The 27,978-nt window shown below is 34.3% G+C and overlaps 1 protein-coding gene across 3 annotated transcripts in view; it reads left to right on the plus strand.

Moving 5' to 3' along the window:
* The window catches only part of CSMD3 (CUB and Sushi multiple domains 3), a 1,475,959-nt gene that overhangs the window by 1,302,917 nt on the left and 145,064 nt on the right, over positions 1–27,978 (plus strand). For all 3 annotated transcript variants that reach the window (XM_055546406.1, XM_055546407.1, XM_055546408.1), the window contains 4 exons: positions 16,939–17,057; positions 18,149–18,218; positions 23,280–23,396; positions 27,100–27,309. In XM_055546406.1, the coding sequence (XP_055402381.1) occupies positions 16,939–17,057; positions 18,149–18,218; positions 23,280–23,396; positions 27,100–27,309 (516 nt within the window). The remainder of the gene's footprint in view (positions 1–16,938; positions 17,058–18,148; positions 18,219–23,279; positions 23,397–27,099; positions 27,310–27,978) is intronic.

The following is a 27,978-nucleotide window of genomic DNA, read 5'->3' on the forward strand; positions in this document are numbered from 1 at the left end:
GTATTTCATTTCTGACAATCCCTGAAATAAAAGTTCTGCCCACAGGGTAACATAAGGAAGTAATCACATTGGGGAAATAACAGTCTCATAATCACACTATGAATACCAACAACAGATGCAAAAGACATTAACATTTGCTATAAAAAGGACAGATCTTGTGTTTTCTTTCTTTTTAACCAAGAAAGTAGGCTCTTTCTATATTCCTAAAGGAATATTTCAAGTTGTAAAGGTTTCAGGAAACATGGCAGGTGTTGTACCTTGGGAAAAGGAAATTTGGCTGAGATTCCTTCCAGCAAGTGAATATTTTCTCTGTCTGATTTTCCTACTCACTTATGAGGTATTTCAGAGGGGAAAAAAAAACAATCTCGATTATCTGATGGCACAAGATATTAGACAGATAGGCCTTGTTTTATATTTACTTAAAAGGGAGATGCTGACAAGTGGCTGATTTTTGTCTTAGAGTACAATTTTGCTTCTTTAACTTGGGATCATGTCATTTTAACTTTGAAATGTGTTATTATGATTATAATCATACAAATCTGATGTTCCTTCTGCTCAATTTATCATTCTCATGCCTTTGTCTCATTAATATTTCTAAAGGCCCACTTTGATCATTTCATATCATTATTTTCCTGTTATCTACTGAAAAAAGGCAGCAATTAGTTTCCTCTCTTCATCTTCTTATTGCCTCCCAAATGTGAGAACAAATTCACTTGTTAATTTATCAAATTTTAAATGAATAGCTACTAGATGTTAGGTATACTTTCTAAATGTAAGTGCTACGTACTTGTATCAGATCCAGTCCTAAAAAAAAACAAAACTTCAGACTAACTGAAAACAAGTACATACAAACAGCCATAATTGCAAAATTACAGTGTAAACACTGTAAGTATAGTTTATGTAACTTGATGCTTCTCTGATAATTGTACACTATAGTTATCTCAAAGTCTTATTGAAAATCCAGATAATGAGACTCAACCCCAATATATCAACTCAGTCTTTATGAGATTCAGCAAACCATGTCTACTTTTACCAACCTCCCAAGGTTACTCTCACAATGGCTAAAGTATGATATCATATGTAATGTAGACGATGTAAGAGAAGGTAGTGATCAAAACTCTTAGGGGTTACTCATAGTAGAGTCAGGGAAGACGTCACCAAAGGACAAATCTAAGTGCTTTTTTCCAGGTAAGAATTAAAGTATAGATATAGAAATAGCTTGGACTTTTAACAGACCTCCTAGAATGTAAAAATGTTAGTTCTTTATTGGGTCTGACTCTTTGCAATCCCATCTCTGTAGCCTCCAGGATCCTGAGTCCATGGGATTCCTCAGGCAAGAGTACTAGAGTGGGTTGCCTTGCCCTTCTGCAGGGGATCTTCCTGACTCAGGAATTGAACCTAGGTCTCTGGCATTGCAGGCAGATTCTTTATTGTTTGAACCATGAGGGAAGCCCTTCCTAGAATGTAGGTGGACATAAGATAATGTATGCTGGAATCAGACTTAGGTTTCTGTCTTGGCACTGCCATTGATGGCCTTGTGACATTAAGTGATTTCTAAGATTCCCCAAGAATCCAGTTTCATTACCTGTAATATGTGATAATAGTAGCATGTAACTTGAAAGATTGTGTCAGAGTTCAATGAGATCATCCATACAAAGTGTTTCTCATAAGACCAAGTACATAGCAAACCCTCAGTAGATATCATGTTTTCCTAATAATGAGATGAACCCATATGACTGGAGATGTTATGGAAGAGAGTCAATGAAGGGGTTTTGATTTGAGGAATAAGATAATCAATTTAGAATTTTCAAAGTCCCTTTTATTTTAAAAAGTGATGAATGCATTGCAGGAAGAGAATATGCTGAAGAAAAGGAGTAGCAATGGTTCAAATGAGAAACTCTGAAGATGATTATTGTGGTTTTGTAAATGAAATGTTAAAAGATGCAGGAAATAATGAGATGAAATTGAAAGATTTATGGCCAGTTAGGTGTTGGAGATGAGAAAGAGAGAGGTGTAGAGGATGATTTTCATGTTTTGGTGTTTTGATTTTTACTTTAGATCATATCACTTTGTATATGATCATAGTTTTTCTTTATTTCTTTGGCAAGCTGATTACTTTTTTAGACTTTTTGTTTGATTTTTAGAACTTAGACATGGAATTAAATAAAGATCAACATAAGTACTTTTATTTATCTGTAATATTAGACAGCACACCTTATAGTGGGATTAGGAACCAAAAATACTTCCTAATTTAACTAATGTTAGTATCAGTTTAGGGATAACATTTCAAGAATGAAACTCACTCATGTTGCTATTCAGGGTCTTTTGTGTTTCCATACAAATGGAAACTAGGAATAAAACTACCATATGATGCAGCAATCCCACTACTGGACATATACTCTGAGAAATCCACAATTCAAAAAGACACATGTACCCCACTGTTCACTGCAGCATTATTTACAATAGGCAGGACATGAAAGCAACCTAAATGTCCTTTGAGAGATAAATGCATAAAGAAGTTGTAGTACATATATATAATGGAATATTACTCAGCTAAAAAGGAATGCAATTGGGTCTTTCATAGTGATGTGGGTTAACCTAGAGTCTGTTATACAGAGTGGAAGTAAGTCAGAAAGAGAAAAACAAATACCATATCAACTTCACTTTCACTTTTCACTTTCACACATTGGAGAAGGAAATGGCAATCCCCTCGTGTTCTTGTCTGGAGAATCCCAGGGACAGGGGAACCTGGTGGGCTGCTGTCTATGGGGTTGCACAGTCAGACATGACTGAAGTGACTTAGCAGCAGTAGCTTAGCAATGCATATATATGGAATATAGAAAATGGCAGTATGAATTAACATATTTACAGTGCAAGAATAGAGACACAGACTTGTTGACATAGTGGGGGAGGAAAGAGTGGGACAAATTGAAAGAGTAGTATTGACATATATACACTAGCATGTGTAAAATAGATAGTAAGAAGCTGCTGTATAACACAGGGAGCTCAGCTCAGTGCTCTGAGATGACCTAGAAGGGTGGGGTAGGAGGTGTGGGTGGGATGGAGGCTCAAGAGAAAGGGGATATATGTACATTTGTAACTGATCTGCATTGTTGTACAGCAGAGATCAACAAAACATTGTAAACCAATTATATTCCCATTTGAAAAAAAAAAGAATGAAACTTATGAAAGTTTCATTTGATACTACTTTCAACATAAGAAAAAAAAATGGTAGATGGATACAACATTTATATGTATGTAATCATCCAGACATCCTGGAATGTGAAGTCAAGTGGGCCTTAGAAAGCATCACTATGAATAAAGCTAGTGGAGGTGATGGAATTCCTGTTGAGCTATTCCAAATCCTGAAAGATGATGCTGTGAAAGTGCTGCACTCAATATGCAAGCACATTTGGAAAACTCAGCAGTGGCCACAGGACTGGAAAAGGTCAGTTTTCATTCCAATCCCAAAGAAAGGCAATGCCAAAGAATGCTCCAACTACCCCACAATTGCACTCATCTCATGCACTAGTAAAGTCATGCTCAAAATTCTCCAAGCCAGGCTTCAGCAATACATGAACCGTGAACTTCTAGATGTTCAAGCTGGTTTTAGAAAAGGCAGAGGAACCAGAGATCAAGTTGCCAACATCCGCTGGATCATAGAAAAAGCAAGAGAGTTCCAGAAAAACATCTGTTTCTGCTTTATTGACTATGCCAAAGCCTTTGACTGTGTGGATCATAATAAACTGTGGAAAATTCTGAACGAGATGGGAATACCAGACCACCTGATCTGCCTCTTGAGAAATTTGTATGCAGGTCAGGAATCAAGAGTTAGAACTGGACATGGAACAACAGACTGGTTCCAAATAGAAAAAGGAGTACGTCAAGGCTGTATATTGTCACCCTGTTTATTTAACTTATATGCAGAGTACATCATGAGAAATGCTGGACTGAAAGAATCACAAGCTGGAATCAAGATTGCTGGGAGAAATATCAATCACCTCAGATATGCAGATGACACCACCCTTATGGCAAAAAGTGAAGAGGAACTCAAAAGCCTCTTGGATGAAAGTGAAAGAGGAGAGTGAAAAAGTTGGCTTAAAGCTCAACATTCAGAAAACGAAGATCATGGCATCTGGTCCCATCACTTCATGGGAAATAGATGGGGAAACAGTGGAAACAGTGTCAGACTTTATTTTTGGGGGCTCCAAAATCACTGCAGATGGTGGCTTCAGCCATGAAATTAAAAGACACTTACTCCTTGGAAGGAAAGTTATGACCAACCTAGATAGCATATTGAAAAGCAGAGACATTACTTTGCCAACAAAGGTTCCTCTAGTCAAGGCTATGGTTTTTCCTGTGGTCATGTATGGATGTGAGAGTTGGACTGTGAAGAAGGCTGAGCGCCGAAGAATTGACGCTTTTGAACTGTGGTGCTGGAGAAGACTCTTGAGAGTCCCTTGGACTACAAGGAGATCCAACCAGTCCATTCTGAAGGAGATCAGCCCTGGGATCTCTTTGGAAGGAATGATGCTAAAGCTGAAACTCCAGTACTTTGGCCACTTCATGCGAAGAGTTGACTCATTGGAAAAGACTCTGATGCTGGGAGGGATTGGGGACAATAGGAGAAGGGGATGACAGAGGATGAGATGGCTGGATGGCATCACTGACTCGATGGACGTGAGTCTGAGTGAACTCCTGGAGTTGGTGATGGACAGGGAGGCCTGGCATGCTGCGATTCATGGGGTGGCAAAGAGTCAGACACGACTGAGCAACTGATCTGATCTGATCTGAATCATCCAATAATCAGTCAGTAATCTTTATATTTTATAGTTAGCTTATTAGCCTTCTTATCTTTATCCACAAATTCCTTTCGACCTGTAACAAAACATATTTGAAGTATAACATAATGGTAGCCAAAATCCTGCCTACCATACTGAAACACTGATTATAGGCCTAGTCAGCAGACTAAGGATGTACTGTAGAAATTTTGAAGAGAATTCAAGAGATTCATGAAGAAAAGTTCAGTTTGGGTAAAGTTTTTTTCTGGCAGTAAAAGCTGTTAAAAGTTCTTGAAGGATTATGTAATCCTTTCTGGAAACTTCTGAATTTAGGAATACACACTTGTCTTTCATGGTGACTTTGAAAGCTGTTTTGCAAAGGATTTAGAAATGGGTTAAATGCCTTCTCAAAGTTATTTATTATCCAGTTAGGATTTAGAGGTTAGACAAACTATGATAATCAATTAAAAAACTGACTATAAATTCAGTGTTCCCTTAATACATATTCCAGATACATAATTCAGAAGAAATATTCTGTAGCAGACAAAAATTATTTAGAATCCCATTTTTACATCTATTCTAATCTTTGATTTCCATAGATGGAAAAACATTTGAATTTGAGTAATAAAATTCTAAAAAACAGAGATTAATATTTCTACCTTTTGGTCTTGAAATACTTTTAAAAATCTTTTTCCAGCTTTATTGAGAAATAGTTGATATACATCACTGTTTAAGGTATACAAAAAAGGTGGTTCGATTTATGTATGTTGTGAAATGATTAATGCAATAGGTTTAGTTAACATCTATCATCTCATATATATGCAGTAAAAAAAAAAGGAAAAAATGCATTTCTCCTTGTAATGAGAACCTTTAAGATCTACTCTCTTAACAAACATGTATCATAGAAAAGTGTTAACTATAGCCATCGTGTGGTAGTTTACACCCCTAATTACATTACACTCATTTATCTTTTTACTGGAAAGTTATACCTTTTGATTACCTTCATGAGTATATTGATTAGTATTTCAAACTGTACTCTCTTAGAGGTTGTAGTTCCACAAATCAGGGTAAATCTTCTAAGGTACACACAAAGTGAGATAATAAATATAAATTTGGAAATATTCTCAATAACATTTTTCTAAGCTGTTGATATATTCTATTAATTTTATGCTATTAAATTACCTGATATATAATGAGATAACTGATATTAATCAAAAGATTTTTTAAAAGTCAGTTTTTCTTTCTGTTAATAACTAAAGAGATTGGACATTGAAGAGAAAGAAGGCAGGCAGAAGACATGTTTGCCTAGCAACTTTGGAAGGCCGCAAATATTTATACCAGAGTTCCAGAGTTTAGAGGATACAGTTTTCTCTGCTTAATCAAGATAAGCTGAAAAACACTTATTAAAAGAGTCTGATTTACGTTTTTCTATTTTCTGATATGAGTGATCATAATTTGACATGAAGATGCATCATGATTTGTATTGGAAATTGTACTGGTGTTCTGGTTTAATAGTCATGTGTACCAGTGTAGTTAGGTGTACTGGTGTTCTGTTTTAGTAGTCATGGAAATAGAAGTAGCTGCTCTGAGTTAGTATATTTTTTCCAACATTGTTCACATTCTTTCTGTTTCCTGATCCACAAGAGCACTAGAAGTTGGGACTCTATTCATCAGTTTGTGTGTGTGTGTGTGTGTGTGTGTGTGTGTGTGTGTGTGTGTGTGTGTATTTTAAACATATGTGATTCTGGTTATAATTGTATGTCTTGCATAAATGTATTTGTTGCTAGGGAAAATGTTCCTAGTGCGTGGAATGCCATTAATTGTATCAGTGTTGGTAGGCTTCCACAAAAAGAACCTGTAGTTTCTAGTTGCTCTGTCACTTGAATTCAGGTCCAGCCTCATCGTTTTGAAATGATCATTTGATTGTAACATGCATATGCAGTTTTCCTCATACTTCCTATTTGTGGAGGCACACTTTTAAATCCCACTAATGAAAAATCCAGCACCTTCCCTGGTAGCTCAAACAGTAAGGAGTCTGCCTTCAGTGAAGGAGGCCCAGGTTCGATCCCTGGGTTGGGAAGATCCCATGGTGAAGGAAATGGCGATCCACTCCTGTATTTTTGCCTAAAAAATCCCATCGACGGAGGAACCTGGAAGGCTACAGTCCATGGGGTCGCGAATAGCCGAACACATCTGAGCCTCTTCACTAGCACCTAATGGAAAATCCTAGAGGGATTGTGAAGATTTATAAATCAATGAACAGTTTTTGGTCTTGAACTTATAAAATGAACTTATTTTAAAAGGGGAAACTATATAGTAATTGTTTTTGAAAATTTAGGGGTGCTCAAAGATCTCAGGATGTAGTCTCTGAGGAAGACAAAGGTAATGTCACCATAATGAATAATTTTTCCCTCCTCCCACACCTGAGATCATTCATTATATCTACTACTAATAATTTTGCTGTAAATCTTATAAAAACTCACGTGGCCTGAAAACATCTTTCCATGTTGTGCAATAGTTGGAGGGCTAGTCTGAATACCCAAATTATAAAAATAGTTGTAAAATAGTCAATGCTCAGGAATGTATTCATTTAAATGTAGTTTATAAATAACAAAAGGTTTCAATTCAACACAATAGTTATTTTATTGCTTTCCTTCCTTGAACAATATGCTTAAGACCTAATGTATTAGGTCTTAAGTTTATTTTTATAACCACAAAAAATGGGCTAGTTAGATAATTGATTATTTGTGAAAAAATAGTGATTTGTGATTTGTGAAAATAGTGATTTGTGAAAAAGTTAATATTTTTACCTAAACTAATTGTCTTGTTCTACTTCATGCATATCATCTTGTAACTATTAATTTTAGAAACACCTCCTGTCCAAGTTAAATTGTTAATGTTTGTCATTTCTAATTTAAATTGCTATTAACCTAGACTATATTACATGCAAATATGTGTAATTGACCTTTATAAACACGTTTCACTCCTTAAACCTATAAGGCCATTCTAGTTTTGGCATAGTTTACTCTTTTATCCAAATTTATTTCATGATCATCTCATTGATTTTTCATGTCTTTGTGGTATTGATTGAGAGATGGTTCTGAATTAGAGAGTCTCTGAATTCATAAAACATTGTGTTTGTGTAGTTCTAAAGTTTCTCTAGTTATATCTTGAGCTATTATAGTAACACTGCTCCTAGTCTTCTGGATTTTCTTATAGAAGCTTCTCTTTGTGAGTCAATCACAAAACTGAAGGTACTTAAGTTTGGGGCTTTATGTAAATCTTTATATGTGTTCTTTGTATTACTAGAATATTTATGTGAGATCTATTGGTCTTAAACATACAGGGACATGCTTTCATGACAATAAAAAAAATATATATATATATCCTTTATCTAGAATCCAAATGTACAACCTAACTTCAATGCTTAAAACCATTCAGTAATGCTAGTTAAAGTTTTTTGAGGGCATCCTATGTTCCTGAAACTATCTATGTCTTATACATGTATTGTTTTCTTTATGCATCAAAATATTCATGTGAAGTTGGTATAATTTTGCATCTATTTTATAGGTGAGGAAACTGAGACATAGAGATTATCTCAGATTTTACCACAAAAAGGCAAGAAACTAGTGGAACCAGGATGCACACAGAGTACAGAAGTTTTGTTCTTAATAACTCTGAATTTTACCTCCATTAACCACAGTAGGAAAATACAACCTTCTACATTGATTAAGATTATAAAGATTGTTTATATAGTCTATATCCTGTCTCCCTTTTCAGCATTTTTAACTGCCCTTTCCAAAACACTGTAATATGTTTTACAAAAAATGCTCCCCTTTTTTCTTCCATAAAAGAAGGAAAAACAACATAAAACATTATCCACTTAACATGCCAAGACAGCATACTCACCTTCCTCTTCATTATTATGAACTGATAAAATATATATTTTTTTAGTACTCACAGAAGTTAGTTCCTATGAAATAATTATTTAAATAGAAGACAGCCTTCATATATTGTGCTTGTTCTACTACACTGAAGCCATCTTTTAAAACAACCCCCTCTCTAGCTCCACCCAGAATTTCTTCAGAACATGGTTGCTTATGTTGCTAATTGATCTTTGCTTTTCCAGCATGTGTGTAACACAGTAAGAATATACAATTGGTACCAGTAATTGCTCATGTAATGAATGAATGGTCCCTACCTGCCAGATTCTATTTATCATTTTACTTATCTTTATTCTTTAGACTTAAATTTTATAGGTAGAATCTATCACTTGGGTTTCCCAGGTGGCTCAGTAGTAAAGAATCTGCTTGCCAATGCAGAAGACACAAGAGACATGGGTTCGATCACTGGGTGGGAAAGAGCCCCTAGAATAGGAAATGGCAACCCGCTCTAGTATTTCTTGCCTGGAAAATTCTGTGGACAGAAGATTCCTGACAGGCTACAGTCCATGGGGTCACAAAGAGGCAGACATGATTGAGCGACTGACTGAGCATATGCACAAACACACATTTATTACTGAGAACTCAGTTTTTCAGAATAATGCTAGGTCAAATGTTAAATAGGTAAACATAAGTAAGAAAAGTTGAGAATCAGGGTAAACATGAGTGAAGCCTGTACAACATATTTCTAAACTTATACTGCTACTTGTCAGTGACTTTTTTAAAAAAATTATTTTAATTGGAGGCTAATTACTTTACAATATTGTGGTGCTTTTTGCCATACATTCACATGAATCAGCCATGGGTGTACATGTGTTCCCCATCCTGAACCTCCCTCCGACCTCCCTCCCCATCCCATCCCTCAGGGTCATCCCAGTACACCAGCCTTGAGCATCCTGTCTCATGCATGGAACCTGGACTGGCCATCTATTTCACATATGATAATATACATGTTTCAATGCTATTCTCTCAAATCGTCCCACTCTTGCCTTCTCCCACAGAGACCAACAGTCTGTTCTTTACATCTGTGTCTCTTTTGCTGTCTCACATGTAGAGTCATCATTACCATCTTTCTAAATTCCATATATATGCATTAATATACTGTATTGGTGTTTTTCTTTCTAACCTACTTCGCTCTGTATAATTGGTTCCAGTTTCATCCACTTCATTAGAACTGATTTAAATGCATTCTTTTTAATAGCTGAGTAATATTCCATTGTATACCACAGCTTTCTTATCCATTTGTCTGCCAATGGACATCTAGGTTGCTTCCATGTCCTGGCTATTGTAAACAGTGCTGCAATGAACATTGGGGTACACGTGTCTCTTTCAGTTCTGGTTTCCTTGGTGTGTATGCCTAGCAGTGGGATTGCTGGGTCATATGGCAGTTCTATTTGCAGTTTTTCAAGGAATCTCCACACTGTTCTCCATAGTGGCTGTACTAGTTTGCATTCCCACCAACAGTGTAAGAAGGTTCCTTTTTCTCTGCACCCTCTCCAGCATTTATTGTTTGGAGACTTTTGGATCGCAGCTATTCTGACTGGCGTGAAATGGTACCTCACTGTGGTTTTGATTTGCATTTCTCTGATAATGAGTGATGTTGAGCATCTTTTCATATGTTTGTTAGCCATCTGTATGTCTTCTTTGGAGAAATGTCTGTTTAGTTCTTTGGCCCATTTTTTGATTGGGTTGCTTATTTTTCTGGAATTGAGCTGCAGGAGCTGCTTATATATTTTTGAGATTAATTCTTTGTCCGTTGCTTCATTTGCTATTATTTACTTCCAATCTGAAGGCTGTCTTTTCACCTTGCTTATAGTTTCCTCTGTTGTGCAAAAGCTTTTAAGTTTAATTAGATCCCATTTGTTTATTTTTGCTTCTATTTCCATTACTCTGGGAGGTGGGTCATAGAGGATCCTGCTATGATTCACATCAGAAAGTTTTGCCTATGTTTTCCTCTAGGAGTTATATAATATGTTTCTGGTCTTACATTTAGATCTTTAATCCATTTTGAGTTTATTTTTGTGTATGGTGTTAGAAAGTGTTCTAGTTTCATTCTTTACAAGTGGTTGACCAGTTTTCCCAGCACCACTTGCTTTTGAAGTCGAAATTGTTCCATCTGAAAAACTTTATTGACAGACATTTACGTTACATTTTGTTATTCAGTCGCTCAGTCATGTCCGACTCTTTGCAACCCCATGGACTGCAGCATGCCAGGCTTCCCTGTCCTTCACTATCTCCTGGAGTTTGCTCAAATTCATGTCCGTTGGGTTGGTGATGCTATCTAACCATCTCCTCCAATGCGCTCTTCTCCTGCCTTCAATCTTTCCCAGCACCAAGGTCTTTTCCAGTGAGTCGGTTGTTTACATCAGGTGACCAAAGTATTGGAGTTTCACTTCAGTGTCAGTCCTTCCAATGAATATTTAGGGTTTATTTCCTTTAGGACTGACTAGTTTGATGTCCTTGCTATCTAAGGGACTCCCAAGAGTCTTCTCCAGTACCACAGTTCAAAAACATCCATTTTTTAGCTTTCAGACTTCTTTATGGTCCAACTCTCACATCTGTACATGACTAATGAAAAAACAATAGTTTTAACTGTAAGGACCTTTGTTGACAAAGTAATGTCTCTGCTTTTTAATATGTTGTCTAGGTTTGTCATAGCTTTTTTTCAAAGGAGCATGCATCTTTTAAATTCATGGCTGCAGTCACCATCTGCAGTGATTTTTGAACCCAAGAAAATAATATCTGTCACCACTTCCTCTTTTCCCCCTTCTGTTTGTCATGATGTGATGGGACCAGATGCCATGATCTTAGCTTTTTGAATGTTGAGTTTTAAACCAGCTTTTTCTCTCTTCCTCCCTCATTAAGAGGCTCTTTAGTTCCTCTTCACTTCCTGCCATTAGAGTGGGATTATCTGCATATCGGAGGTTGTTGGTATTTCTTCCAACAATCTTGATTCCAGCTTGAGCTTCATCCAGGCGATCATTTTGCATGATGCACTCTGCATATAAAAGTTAAATAAACAGAGTTAAAATATACGTGTACATGTTACATAATAATATGTGACAAGTTTTGTTTAGTAGATTAGTTAATACAAGGTACATTCTGTTGAAAAAGTCTGTATACTTATCATTGCTGATTTCTCCAAGTCCTGCAACTAGTAGCCCAGCTCATATTGAATTCATCCTTTATCACCTTCTACATTATTCTCAAACCATTATCTTATAATGATAAATATTAAATGCCAAGTGATAATTCTAACATATCAAAAAAATCATTAAATGAGGTGTAAACCTAGAAATAATAGTTATTTTGTATCCATTATTTAGAGAAAAATTTTAAATTGAAGACCTGCAGTATTTTTAAAATAAGATCTTCATTATCATTGAATACAAGCACTGGTCCAAAGACATATGGTTCAGTTCCTGTTGATTTCTCTTGCATGCATGTAAGTCACTTCAGTCGTGTCCGATTTTTTGCAGCCCTATGGACTGTAGCCCGCCATGCTTCTCTGTTCCCAGGAGATTCTTCAGGCAAGAATACTGGAGTGGGTTGCCATGCCCTCCTCCAGGGGATCTTCCTGACCCAGGGATCGAACTTGTGTATCTTAAGTCTCCTGCATTTGCAGGAAATAAATCCAGGATTTTTGGTTATTTTCAATAAATTTGTATATGGGTTGTCATGTCAAATTCATAAAGTGTTTTTTTTTTCCTTTTTACATAACAGTGTTACTGGGAGTCTTAGCAATAATTAAACTTTCTTCTCCCTTTCTCCCTATCTCATTGCATTAAGGATTTATTAATATCATTATGGAATACTATATATGTATATATTCAAAATGATCAAATACAAATGTTATGATTTACACCATTTTCTCCTTCAGATTGTTTTGTGAACAAAATTAAAGAATATTTTTGTTTATAAATAAAATTTTGAAATTGAAGGACTGAGGTTTTAATGTTTACAGCCAGGGTAACTGCCCACAGTAATTTAATAGCATATATAATTAATTCTGTGCAACTTTTGATGTGGATTTTTCCTTGTATTCATTTCTGTTTATTTTTGGCTATAGCACTTAATTCATTGAACCAATTCCCATTAAAAAAGTTCACTCAAAGAGCATCTTTGATTGCCAGAGACATAATTTTACAAAATTTATACCCTTAAAGATGAAAATGACTCAATATGTTGATTGGCTAAGCTTAGTTAAGCAGGAGAGAGCTGTTTGAAACATTTTACAAATACCTTTTCTTTGTTGATTCCTGCAAATAACCTACTGGTATTGTTACTTAGAAATCAGTGAAAAATAATAAACACATTTTTAAACTACTGAGTTTAATCACTCAGTTTTGTAAATTAAAAAAATGACTTAAAATATGAACTGCAGTTTTTTAAGATATTTCTATTTTATTTTCTTTAGTGCATGTAAAATAATTGAATGCAAAAAAAAGTGAGAGGGGTTGTTAATATATGACTTCTCTTTCTTATCTAATTACTTCATTAGCTTATTTCCTTCCCTGAGACAATCTTATTAAACAGATTAGAGTGTCAAACTCAAACTTTTCTAGGAAAACAGAAGGCAATATGTTTTTATACCCCCAAATTCTCTACTAATTCTAATTTATCTACTAGATTTTATTGTTGTTATTCAGTCGCTCAGTCATGTCTGACTCTTTGCGACTCCAAGGACTGTAGCATGCCAGGCTTCCCTGTCCTTTACTGTCTCCCACTGTTTGCTCAAACTCATATCCATTGAGTCGATGATGCCCTCCAACCATGTCATCCTTGGTCACCCCCTTCTCCTCCTGCCTTCAGTCTTTCCCGGTATCAGGGAAAAGGAAAGATACATCCATCTACTAAATAAGTGATGTTATTATTTGCATTCCATTATATAACTTTTAGAAATGCAGGAATATATAATAAAGTGCATAAAATCACCAATAATTTCATATCAAGAATCTTAACTACTGCTAATATTTCACATATTTCCTTTTGGTCATTTTTGTCTGTGATTATTCACATATAAGAATTTTTAACATACAAAATTATTAATGCATAGTCTATAGAGTTTATATCATGTTTTAAGTTAAAACTCTTTCATAAATATTTTGCTATATATACATACCTTATGGAAAAAAATCTCTCTTAAAAATGAGTCTCATTATTTTGTGGCATCACTGTGTAAGATTTTCTTTATCCTCCCAGAGGAGAAAATCAACACTTAGGGAAATTAGTAGTTTTTTATGTATATGACCCTGACTAGAGTACTTGATAGAAAGAAAGAGAAATGAACATGTAATTAATTTAGCCTTCTTAGCAAAAATGATCACATAAATGACCTTAATGGTAAAGGATAATAAATGTACTGTTCAGAACATCCAATATACTACTTTTCCTTGTTCTAAAGTAAACTCCGGGAGTTGGTGAGGCCTGGCATGCTGCAGTCCATAGGGTTGCAAACAGTCAGACACGACTGAGTGACTGAACTGAACTTAAATGAACTGAAAAGGAAAATGAAACCATATTGACCAGATGTATATGTTTATATCATAACTGTTCTATTTGTTTAATCATTCTTAGAAAGCTTTCTATAAAATCAGATGAATTTAATGTATAAGACCCATTAGTGGATGTTGAATGAGATGAAAGTAAATGTAACATCATTTTTGTCTTTTCTTGGATTTCAAAAGTAATATGGAAAGTGAGACATTAACTCTTAAAAAGTAGGTCACAATTTAAGGATAACTTAACTTTCCTGGTTCTATAAATTCAAGATTACAAAAGATCAAGAAACATGGAGCTTGACATATGTTTAGAGACCTAGCTAATTGTGGCACCAGCATTGAAATTCTAGTCTATATGACTCAGTCTCCTTTAGGACTACCTCAAGTGCATTCCTAAATGACCAGTTTGCTCCTCGTCTTTACTACCTTACTTTCCAATCTAACCACAACTCTATCCAGTCACTGCTTTTATTTAATTTTCTATCCTTTAATTTGTACCTACTCTCACCATTATGTTATTAGATAAAGTTTCTTCCATTTGCAAAGGCAGACATTTGTATTTATTAAGAGATACAATAGAATGCTCTTTCTTTCTCATTCTATTCATTCATCTTTACGAAGAATGTTTATTGAGTGCTTCCTTAAGACTGAGTGATTTAAGCCACCCTTATGGAATTTATATTCTCAGAAGGGGATAAATATTGAATAACTAATTACATAATTATTCATTATTAATTTATGTCAAATGCAACAAAGATGATGGATAGGGTGGTGTTAAGTATGATAGCATCTATCAGAGAGAAATAACATGGTCAAGGAGTGAAAGAATCTATATGATATTGTCATACTTTTTGTTGTTACTCAGTCACTGAGTCATATCCAACTCTTTACGACCTCCTGGACCAAGGCATGCCAGACTTCCCTGTCCTTCACTATCTTCTGAAGTTGCTTTCCTGAATCGTTGATGCCCTCCAACCATCTTATCCTCTGTTGCTCCCTTGTCCTCCTGCCCTAAATCTTTCACAGCATCAGGGTATTTTCCAACAAGTCAGCTCTTTGCATAAGGTGGCCAAAGTATTGTTATTCTTTAGAATTTAGGTTTTAATGACTTTTAAATAAATGATTATATACAGTGAATATTTATAATGAGTATACACACACGCACATAATGATTTTGGAGTGGTGACTGCTTCCTCTCATCCATTCAGATATGTATTGCATGCATGCTAAGTTGCTTCAGACATATTCAACTCTTTGCAACCCTGTGGACATAGCCCACTAGGCTCCTCTGTCCATGGGTTTCTCTAGGCAAGAATACTGGATTGGGTAGCCATTTCCTCCTCCAGGGGATCTTCCTGACCCAAAGATTGTACCTGGCTCTCTTACCTCTCCTACATTGGCAGACAGGTTCTTTACTACTAGCTCCACCTGGGAAACCATCAGATATGTATTGCTGCTAAGTTGCTTCAGTCGTGTCCGACTCTGTGCGACCCCACAGATGGCAGCCCACTAGGCTCCTCTGTCCCTGGGATTCTCCAGGCAAGAATACTGGAGTGGGTTGCCATTTCCTTCTCCACAGATATGTATTAGATTAGCTCAAAATGTGAACTGTAGAGAAATAGATAACAAACATTGGCTTCTATTGAAGATAAAAAGGTTTTTGATAGTAATATATTCACATGTTTAAAAAATGTTTTGGCAAAAAAATCAAACAATTTTTGAGCATTTAAATGAATAATTTTAGAAATAAGGCCATTTGCAGAAACATGGATTGACCTAGAGATTATCATACTAAGTAAGTCAGAAAAAGACAAATACTGGATGGCACCACTTATATGTAAAACCTAAAATATGACACAAATGAACTTATCTATGAAACAGACTCTGACATGGATAACAGACTTGTAGTTGCCAAGAGAGAGGGAGGGTAGGATGGACAGAGTAGCAATTTGAGGTTTGTAGATGTAAACTATTTTATAAAAAATGGATAAATAATAAGATCCTGATGTATATAGCACAGAGAACTGTATTCAATATCCTGTGATAAACTATACTGGAAAATAATATAAAATATATATATATAAATATATATAGTATATATATAATAACTGAATCACTTTGCTATACAGCATAAATTAACACAACATGGTAAGTCAAATATACTTCAATTAAAAAAACGCTAAACTAAATGAAACATTTTAGAAAAACATTTTATTTTTAGTATGCTTTTATTTTTTATATTGAAAAATAAGTTGTTAATGTAAAAATAATGCAAGTGTTTTGAATTATCATCTCCATTTCAGAAAAAGCTACCAAGTGATATGGACAAAATAGCAAATATTTTTTAGTCATTTTACTTAGAATGTTTTAGAAATATAATTCCATCACAGTAAATTATTATTTTTATTTAGCGAGTTTCTTTTTAGGAATTTTTACTTGTATCACAGAAGATGTTTAGGCTGAGAATTAAAGAAGAGTTTAGGTATAATCACACAGCTAATTAATGGTTGGTGCCAATGAAAATTCAAATAGTTCTATGGTGTAGTTCCCAAGCACATTGCTGTAACCATATACAGTTAAATCTTATTCACAGAATATCCTTAATGTCTCAGTGTAAATCTAGTTTTAATGACATCAATATTCAATTATGGTAATTTAGGCATGATTTAAGCATTCATCATTTGAAAGTTACATTTTACTGCTAATTATTCTTAGCTATTGGTTTGGATTCCTGTCCTGAACCACAGACTCCTAGCAGTGGGATTAAAATTGGAGACAGATACATGGTTGGTGATGTAGTATCCTTTCAGTGTGATCAAGGCTATTCTCTTCAGGTAGGTCTATTTTAAAATTTTAGCTTTGAATTTCATTACCCTTTCAGAATATTTTAACAAATTAATGATTAATAATACAGAAGTTATAAAACAATACTGATCTCAGGCTGCATAATTTAACATTATTAAATCAAAAGGTATTCAATTTGTCAATGAGGTATTTGTGAGAGAAATTGCTGGAATGAACTAAATTGTTTTGTTTGCAAGTAATCAAAGATGATTTTGGAATCAAAATAAATGTTTCCTTTTATCTCTGTACACATAAGATATAAAAATTAAACTCCTAGATTTTCAGAATTTGCAAATAAAAATGAAAGTGCTACTTAAAGCATTAAATAAAGCTTCCATGATAATAAATTCCCCAGATTCATTAACAAAATGACCACAAATAAGTTTTGCTAAAAATATGGAGTTACAGCGTAAATTCTCAATTTATGTATTTATATTAATAATCTTTTGCAAGTTTTTTAAAGGGTCTGAATTTATGGCCTCATAAAAATCTCCCTGAAGCATAGACCTATTAAGAAAGAAAGGGAAAAAAATGAGACAGAAACTATTTCACATGTTAAATCAATAAATTCCTTAGAGGAAATAAAAATGAATGATTTATAGTCTTTAAACTTTTATTCCTAATTATTAGTCTCAGTAGAACATTAAGTTTTTCTAGACTCTATATAAATTTAATATACCTTAGTTGACTTTTCATATTTTTATAAAAAAATTTTATAATCATTTTTTATCTATCTCACCTTGAGTATTATAGCACTTTATTATAAACCACTATGTATATGGCCATTTCCCTTGTGTAATTATTGCAGTACCTTAGTAGAACATGTTTTGGTAGAACAATGTTAAAATCACAATTTTAATGTGATATACAGTCTTAATTTTTCTACCAAAATCTTGTTATTTTTTTACATTTTAACACAAGTGTATATAATTACCTTCCTTGTTTTAAGTCACACTAAGATTTTCAATAGTATTAAAATATTACAATGCAATATATTGTTTTCATAAGTATCACTCACTATCCTGTGTGATATTTAGACTTTTAAAAATGTGTACTGAACTGTACTGTCTTGTTTATATAGGGCCATTCTCATATTACATGTATGCCTGGACCTGTAAGAAGATGGAATTATCCAATCCCAATTTGTTTGGGTGAGTTAAAGAACTATAAATTATTTATTAGATATTTTAAAGATAAACCTTGTATATGTTGTTTTTCAAACATAAAGTTTGACTTTTGCAGGTTTTATGAAAATTATATTCCCAGATAAATGTTTCCTTTTTTTTTTTTTAATTTTAGAGTTTACATTTTTTTGTCCCAACGTAATTATCAATGTATGGCTTAAAACTACAAATTGAGAAACGGTATTAGGTTTTCTGATTCCCAGAGAGTTTTCTCAGTATAATGTTGTAGAATTACTCATACTCATAGATCAGGAAAACAAGTAAATATTCTACTGCTTACTCTTGAGCCAAAATAGGTAAGAAAGCTAGAGTCTACCAAAGGGAGCATGACACCCCATGAGATGTATCATGTATCAAAAGAACACTTGAGACTTTGAAATTTGAGCCCAAATATTTACCCTAATTTAATGCAGCTTCCAGTTATTTCTATCCACCTTAATTCTTTTCATTTTTAAAATTCTGGTGTCTGTGTGCCACCATTAATATGCTGGGCTCTACAGAGTATGAAATCAGTGCAGGTGGTGACCGCAGCCATGAAACTGAAAGCCGCTTACTCCTTGGAAGGAAAGTTATGACCAACCTAGATAGCATATTCAAAAGCAGAGACATTACTTTGCCAACAAAGGTTCGTCTAGTCAAGGCTATGGTTTTTCCTGTGGTCATGTATGGATGTGAGAGTTGAACTGTGAAGAAGGCTGAGCACCGAAGAATTGATGCTTTTGAACTGTGGTGTTGGAGAAGACTCTTGAGAGTCCCTTGGACTGCAAGGAGATCCAACCAGTCCATTCTGAAGGAGATCAGCCCTGGGATTTCTTTGGAAGGAATGATGCTAAAGCTGAAACTTTGGCCACCTCATGTGAAAAGTTGACTCATTGGAAAAGACTCTGATGCTGGGAGGGATTGGGGGCAGGAGGAGAAGGGGACGACAGAGGATGAGATGGCGGGATGACATCACTTACTCGATGGACATGAGTCTGGGTGAACTCTGGGAGTTGGTGATGGATAGGGAGGCCTGGCGTGCTGTGATTCATGGGATCGCAAAGAGTCAGACACAACTGAGCAACTGAACTGAACTGAACTGATACAGTATGAAAAGAAAGTGTGAGTTATGATCTCCATCATTAAAACATTTGTTTACCATTTAGAGTTGTAGAAATAAATGAAATGAAATAGGAGAGTGATTTAGTGTTTACTGCCATTGACTACCTGATGGAATTTAAGAAAGATGAGAATCGTGTTGACTGAAACCATTGGGAAATATAGGCAGTCAATAAAATTTACAAAGGGTATTGAATGGCAGATGTAATTAAATGAATGAAGAAGATTACCCTTTCTGAGTAGGAAGAAAATAAAAGAATCGGTGTGACCTAAAAACCTACCAATTTACAGTGAACAAACCTGTAATGTGTTAGTTTCCTTGGGCTAGTGTAACAAAATGCTATGGACTAAATGACTTCAACAACAGAAGTTTATTTTGTCACATTTCTAGAAGCTAGAAGTTCAAGATCAAGGTGGTGGCAGGGTTGTATTTTTGGAGTACTTCTTTCCTTGACTTGTAGAAGATGATCTTCTCCCTACATCTTGACATGGCCTTTTCACTGTGAGGGAGCTCCCCGATAGTACACCAGTACTATTAGATTAGAGCTCCCGACCCTCATGACTTTATTTAACTTTAACTATCTCCTTAAAAGAGATATCACTTATCTCCAAATGCAGTCACATTTGGGAGTTAGGGCTTTAACATGTGAATATTAGGAGGACACAATTCAGGCTGTGATGCCTATGTGCCATATGCACAATTTTTGTTAGAGAATACTGGAAATTAATGTTTGAGTAAAGATGTCTGTTATTGACAAACAATAGTAAAAGCATTCAGACTTTAGATTGAATGACAGTTTTGGAAGGATTTATTTCTTTAGGTATTATAAATAACTTATGCATATAATACCAATTACAAATAGCGTGTATACATATAGTAATTATTATAAAAATTATATATACAGATAATGTCATTTATGTAAGTGTTATGAATATGGGGTATGTATATATCCAATTAAGTATAAAATTGAGATGATAAAGATTAAAATAATATATATATTTTGCTGATGTGAAAGCAGAGAGTTTCGGTCTTTTATTCATTACTGTTCTTTACTGCCAAGAACAGTTAGTATCTTAAGTACATATCTAATAAATATAGTTTAGTGAACAAATTAAAGTTTTAGATTCTAGTATGTATAGTTTTTATGATATCTTTCTTGACATTCACTTAGAATGATGGAGAAAATGTTTCCATTTTGCTGTATTAGTAGCTTCGGTTATTACTCTTAACAAATTGCTTAGTTTTTATGTAAATATTGTGTTTTGATTAAATCTATATTCCATTGAATATTGTTAACAAGGGAAGTATTAGATAGAAGTGATATTTCAATAAAATTAAACTAGAAATTTTGAATTTATATAGGCTAAATTTGTATGAAACTGTATTAAATACTGATCATATTTTGATGTGCAATGTATCTACATTTGAATTTCAGCTAAGGTGCAATAGCTTTGCATGGCAAGTATATTATTCTGTTTGCTTATCTGTTGTATGGAATAGTAATAGGCCCATTATGAGAATGAAATGAGAGAACACATTAAAATATTTAACACCAAGCCTGAAATACACAGGGTGTCCACAGTGGTATTATAATGAAAAATATGCAACAACTTAAGGGTCCAATAATGGGGAAAGGGAAAGTGAACATTATAATGGAATATTTAATAACATGAACAAAGTTTATAATATGTAGTCAAGTATAAAAAGGCTTAAAGTGATTCTCAGTATGATCCTGTTTTCTTTATATATGTAGTGTAAAAAATATTTCTCCACATTTTAAGGAGAAACTGAAGGCAAGAGGCTGATTCAAAGAATGCCTTAAAACTGTAGTCATCAGGTCTCAAGGTTCAATCTCATAAACTGAAAAATAAACAGTCTGCCAGATATTGTGGTAGAAGGAAGGAAAAATCACTTGAGATTTCTATGTAATAGAGACAAATCTGAAGGAAAAATCAAAGATGATTTTAACTTGGAGGACTACGCTGTGGTTGTGTCCTTAAGAAAAAAGCGTATAATAGGGCTCAAAAGAGTCTCCTATGAAACGGCTGGTGAAGCACAGAGTTGTCATTAAGGCCCAGGTGGGCATGAGCTTGCAGAGTCACTGAGAAAATAGGCGGGGGTGTGGACCTGAAGGCAGATGCAGTGTTTGTATTCTTGTTTTCATGGTTTGTTGCTATTTTTCTTTCTCTTTCACTATCTGTTTTCTTTTATTCTTTCCTTCTCCCTTCTCTGATTTTGAGATTTACACTCTAGCAATGTGGGCAGTGCAGAGGACAGGATTTTGAGATCATTTCTAAAGAGATAGAAAGTAGCAGAATTAGAGGGACAGAGAGTAGCTCAAACACTTGAGATTGTGAAGGCAAGAAAGCAAAAGAGAGTCCTTGTGTTCTTTCACTTAAAATTCAGAATAAAGCAAAACAAATATACAATTGCATTATTTCCAGGAACTTTTAAAGTACTTTTGATTGGCCAAAATATTTTCTCTATAATTCCCAATTATTGATTGTGTAATAAATATATGTAGATAATCAAATTTTAGGAAAATTAATTGGTGAGCATTAGTGGTTTATATATGTTGAAAACTGCTGTGGTTTAAAGATGGATGAGCTGAGATTTGAGAAGGATGGAAAATATACAGGTGTATTGCTGCTAAGTCACTTCAGTTGTGTCCAACTCTGTGTGACCCCATAGACGGCAGCCCACCAGGCTCCCCCGTCCCTGGGATTCTCCAGGCAAGAACACTGGAGTGGGTTGCCATTCCTTTTGTATTACACAGTGATAATTACAACTTTTAGAGAAAGGTTATATGCAGATTAACTACAAGGTTATATATATCCCCTTAGTAAAATCTGCTTGATACATAATTTATTCAGCTCACATAGCTAAAGATAGCTATCAAACTAGCTGCTGCTATCACATAGAACATTGATAAACTTTCTACTGAATTTGCCTTTATGATATATAAGCTGAAGTTTGAATATCTGTCTGTTGCTGTTCATAATAATAGATGAATGAAGTTGCAGGTACTTGTACAGGTAACTTTCTAACCTGATGTGCAGTCATGAAACCTGATTCTTCAACCAACAACTGAGATGTGCATTTTAGTCCTTCTGTGACAAAAAGATAAAAATGTACACTAAGAGGAAAGAATTAGCTTCTAGACTGCAGTTCTATTATTACACGTTAAATAATTCTATATAATCATGTAAAATTAAAATGGGTAATTATCTGTTCTTATAGATTATGGTTAGCTCATCTATAATAAATCAGTATAATAGGGACTCTAAAAAAGTATAAATTTATCCCAAAATTCTCAAATATGGGGGCATCTTTTACTTGTGTTATACTCCCCTATTTTTTGTCTAGATTATTTTAGGATAAAGTGAGGCCATATCTTACAGTCTGTGAATCCCTTGCATATTATCAATAGAAACCAATATTTTACTTAAAAACCTTTAGCTTCCTCACAAAAAGAGGAAAAGAGGAAGACTGGGAAATGAAACTCTCCTCACTACAATACTTAGAATGAGTGTTGCTGGCTTGATTTTATTCTAAAATGAATCATCTTTTGAATGAATCAAAACATTTCTAGACATGCTTTGGATCAGAAATGTACTGCTCACTATGGAAAAGGATCTGTGCTTCTTGTTTGATTGTATTCACTGCACATGAACTACTCTTCTCTGTTCAGTAATTGATTTAGCTTGTATTTACAGCTGAGGAAGGAAATACATTATCCTTTTATGTATTTTACAAAGTGCCTTCTCAATTGATTATATTTGAATACTGCTATGTGGTGAATTAGATTGAAAATATTCAAATTTCTGTCAGTTTTAACTCAGAGACTTGATTCATACTCGAAATAGTTTCAGTCTGTTTTTGATACAATAAAGTGCTTTGGCTTAAGTGGGACCTCAATTCTCTTGCAGCTCAGTGTGGTGGTGCAATGTCAGATTTCAGTGGTGTGATCCTCAGCCCTGGGTTTCCTGGAAACTACCCCAGCAGTTTAGATTGCACGTGGACAATAAAGCTGCCCATAGGTTTTGGTACGTATATTAAAAACACATGAAAGAGTTTTTTATATTATTAATTCATCCTTTAAAAAGTATCAAAGTACAATAAGAGCTTAATGAAATATTCACAAATTATAGTTTACTTTGTGATTACATGTGCTTCACTTGGAGTTCTTAGATAACTGAAAGAATATGGGCATTTTTAAATTTTATAGGTAGTTGATAAATAGAAAAACCATGATATTTTCCAGACAATATGTATGAATATAGCCTGACTTAGATGTGTGTAGTAGTGATAAATGCAATATGATTTTCATGTATTTTGTTTTTGTAACTCTCTTCTGCTTATTGTAGCCAAGTAGTACATAGAAAAATTATTTTCTGGTAATCTATGAATCTAATATTCATAGTAAATAAATAAGTTTTATACATTTTAAAAGTAGTACAGTTTTCCTACTGTAAGATTTAAATACCCATGTTGATGTAATAATACCTTTCTAATTCTAATAATATAATTCCCAGGGTTCATATATATAGCATTAAATATATATAATACATTTAATAATAAATTATTTCCCTCTTGTATCACTAACATATTCTCTTGCAGCTATTTCATATCCCACTAGTTTATAAATGCATAAATAGCAGTGTTAGATTGGGGATAGATTTATTCATTAAATCGCAGAAGAATAACATGTAGATACTCCTTGAAATACAAACCTAATATATTTAGAGTTAAGATATTCTGTATTATCTCACTTATTGAGAGTGAAAGTGAAAGTCTCTCAGTCGTGTCAGATTCTTTGTGACCCCATGGACTATACAAACCATGGAATTCTCCAGGCCAGAATACTGGAGTGGGTAACCTTTCCCTTCTCCAGAAGATCTTCCCAACCCAACGATCAAGCCCAAGTCTCCCACATTGCAGGTGGATTCTTTACCGGCTGAGCCACAAGGGAAGCCCAAGAATGCTGGAGTGGGTAGCCTATCTATTGGCCAGCGGATCTTCCCAACCTAGGAATCGAACTGGGGTCTCCTGCATTGCAGGCAGATTCTTTATCAACTGAGCTATTACAGAACCAACTCTCTTATTAGATGCCTCATTTACCCAATGGTTTTCCAGGTCGCACTGGTGGTAAGGAACCTGTCTGCCCATGCTGGAGATGTGAGAGGTGTGGGTTTGATCCCTGGGTTGGAAAGATCCCCTTGAAGAGGGCATGACAACCCACTCCAGTATTCTTGGCTGGAGAATACCATGCACAGAGGAGTCAGGTGGGCTATGGTCCATAGAGTCGCAAAGAGTCAGATACAACTGAAGCAAGTTAACTGCATGCATGCATTTACCCAAAAGCGTCAATAGCCTCAGAATAGTAATTCATTAAGAATGTTTTATGTAAATTAGTAGAAACTCATAGTTTTGGAATTCTATACTGAGTATGTACATATCATACTCCAGGTATTTTGCTAAGTGCTAGGGATAAATGCATGGTAAAACAGACTATGCACTTTTTCCCAGTTGAGTTACAGTCATGATGAGGAGACAGATAGTCAAATATGCAATTGCAGTGAAGTAAATTAAAGAGTACAGGATTAAGCTTAGTACAGACATCCAACCTAGTCCAGGAAATGCAAAAAAAAGGTTTGCCAGAGGAAGTGATGCCTGAACTGTGGCTTTAAATATAAGTAAGCCCAGAAAAGAGGGTCAGGCTGTGAGGAACACGAAAGAAATTTTAGGTAAACAGAATAACATATGGAAAAATGAAGATAACAAAGCTAAAGAAATTCAACAAACTTGAGCACTATGTGACTGGTTTGAAGTTTGGGGAGAATAGTAAGTCACTGAGAGAAGAATGCTGTGGAACTTTCTAAGGATAATTATTTTAGCTCCAACATAGGAACACCCTTTAACTTGAAGTCATAGCCAAATTCTATGCCTTTTGATTGAAAGCGAATAGATGAATGATAGATTTGAAACAATATATTTATTCTTATATCTTTTCCTAGCTACTTAAGAGGGCTCATCCCATGTTGCTTATGGAGATAAGTGAAATATTTTAAAATAAATTAATAGATATATTTGCAGTAGTGTCATATCATCATAGTTCTTGTTAATGCTTCATTTATTTTAAAAATTAAGTTTATTAAAACTTAAAAAGTATATGCATCTCTTTCTCTGTTTTAGAAATAAAAACAGGAGACTATTTCTGATTTGATTACATTTAAGTTTTCCCACTGTTTTCTTTGATATTGGTTACCTCAAATATTGGTTCTAGTGTATTTGACAAATAATTTATAAACATTAAAAGAAAATTGAATACATATAAAGTTAAAGAAATATTTTTTCTCACATCTATGCAAATATTGTTGATAATATAATGTGTGAAAAGATTACTCTGGAGAAATTTTTAGAAAAATATGTACTTCTTATAGCTTCACATCTTAAGATAATCATGTTCAAACTTCTAAGAAGATTTTCTGTTTATCCAGGAATGTATTTAATATTTTAAAGCATATTTTCAGTATTTCCCAAATTTATTTGTTCATAGAATTCTTTTTCCATGTATCAGAGGATTTGCATGTAACTGTTTGCAGGAACAAAATATGACTTGACTTGAAAACCTCACTAGTTACTAAGAGCAACAGCTCAAGAGCCAGAGTATCTGAGTTGTAATTTCAGCTCTTTTAGGATATTGTGTAAGCCTAGCATAATGTTGAGCTTCCCTGTGCCTCAGTTTCCTCATTCTCACAAGTAACCACGAGCATGGAATGTTAGCATATAAAAAACTTAAAATAGTGCCTAGTGAAAGAAAAACACAAAAAAATATCAGATATTATCACTAACAAGTTGAAGAATGGTAGTTGTGAAAACAAAACATAAAATTCAATAAAAATTGGATATTAATTGAATTAGGTGAACATACCTCTTTAAGGTCACCAACTCAGTGGACATGAGTTTGAGCAAACTCTGGAAGATGGTGAAGGACAGGGAAACCTGGCACGCTGCCATCCATGGGGTCACAGAGTCTGACATGACTGAGTGACTGAACAACAACCTCAATGTGACTTTTATTTTTTTTACCCCAGAGGCATTTCACTATCACATATTTGTTATGTTTATAAAGAAATTATTTTGTAATACAGCAAATAACAATGACCCCTAGATTTTATCACATATATTATATAACATTTGGCATTATCTTCTGAGAAGAAAATATTAAAACAGCATACTGAAAATTATATGCCTCAAAATGATATTTTGGAGAAGTTGATTTATCCCCTGTATGTGACTAATTTCTAACACAGTTGTGAAATCTGATTATGTTAATATATAAAACTTTGCAAACGTATTTTGCCCTCAAATTGGCCTTTTACAAAATAAAAATTATTGAGTGGCTTTTCATCTTTAAGAATTGATTGATCTAATTTTAAATGGTATTAAAGAGCAAGAAAGCTACTTTCTTAATTAGTTTTGCTATGGTGACATTGTAGTAAAATGAGATTTTTCCCATGTGACAAATTATAGCATTTGAGAGCAGTATTCTATTACTTTGAACTATAGCAAAGCTAATTGTTCTGAGCAGACAGCAAACCCATGGCCCAGATCTTGACAGTATGCCTCTCAACCTAAATGCAAATATATCTTAAGAACATTAATGTGAGTGTGTGTGTTTGTGTATATGCATGCACTTAATTTGGTAAAAAATAAAGTAGCATAATATTTGTTTTTCTTCCTTAGGTGTCCATCTACAGTTTGTAAATTTTTCTACAGAAACCATACATGATTATTTGGAAGTAAGAAGTGGATCCTCAGAAACTAGTACTGTTATTGGGCGACTTAGTGGTCCTCAAATACCATCTTCCCTGTTTAGCACAACCCATGAAACCAGCTTGTATTTTCACAGTGACTATTCACAAAACAAACAAGGGTTTCACATTGTGTACCAAGGTGAGTGAAAAATACAAAATGAGAAATTATTTAGCCTATAGACAGCTATTAGCACTCTAACTCTTAAGTATTTTCTATGTTGTGTTTTAGAAAGAAAAAAGGAGCCTAACCAAGGCAAGCTTCAGTTAGGAAGAGTTTTAAATAATGCAATTTTCAGGCAACCAAATGTGGGGAAATTATGTCTTTTTGAGGCCTTACAAATTCTAACCATGAAAAAATATTTAATTCACTTTATTTATTTTTTTATTTAATTCATTTTAATACACAATCAAATAAAACAAATCAAGGCCAGGCAGTCAGACAGGACATGGGGAAATGTAAGATTGAGTCTTTGCTTTCATATCAAAATGAGTATATTGAAAAGATATTTTGTGGTGCTCATCTACTATATGTAAAGTTATTCTCTTTTACTTTATAATGAAAGAATAACATAATATTCATTGATATCATTCTACTGCTTTGAGAATATGAAATAAATAAATACTTTGTCAATCATATTATATTAGGCTTATTTCCAATATAAGTCTGCTGCATGACCTTGAGCATGAATTTCATCCCTTTAGAATATAAAGCTTAGACTCTGGAAGACCTAGGCTTAAATGTAGATTCTCTATGTTCAGTCTTAAGTGATATAGGGCATAAGTTCATTTTTTCATTTTCATGATAGAG

This window comes from Bubalus kerabau, chromosome 14, assembly GCF_029407905.1.
Source record: "Bubalus kerabau isolate K-KA32 ecotype Philippines breed swamp buffalo chromosome 14, PCC_UOA_SB_1v2, whole genome shotgun sequence".
NCBI lineage: Eukaryota > Metazoa > Chordata > Mammalia > Artiodactyla > Bovidae > Bubalus > Bubalus kerabau.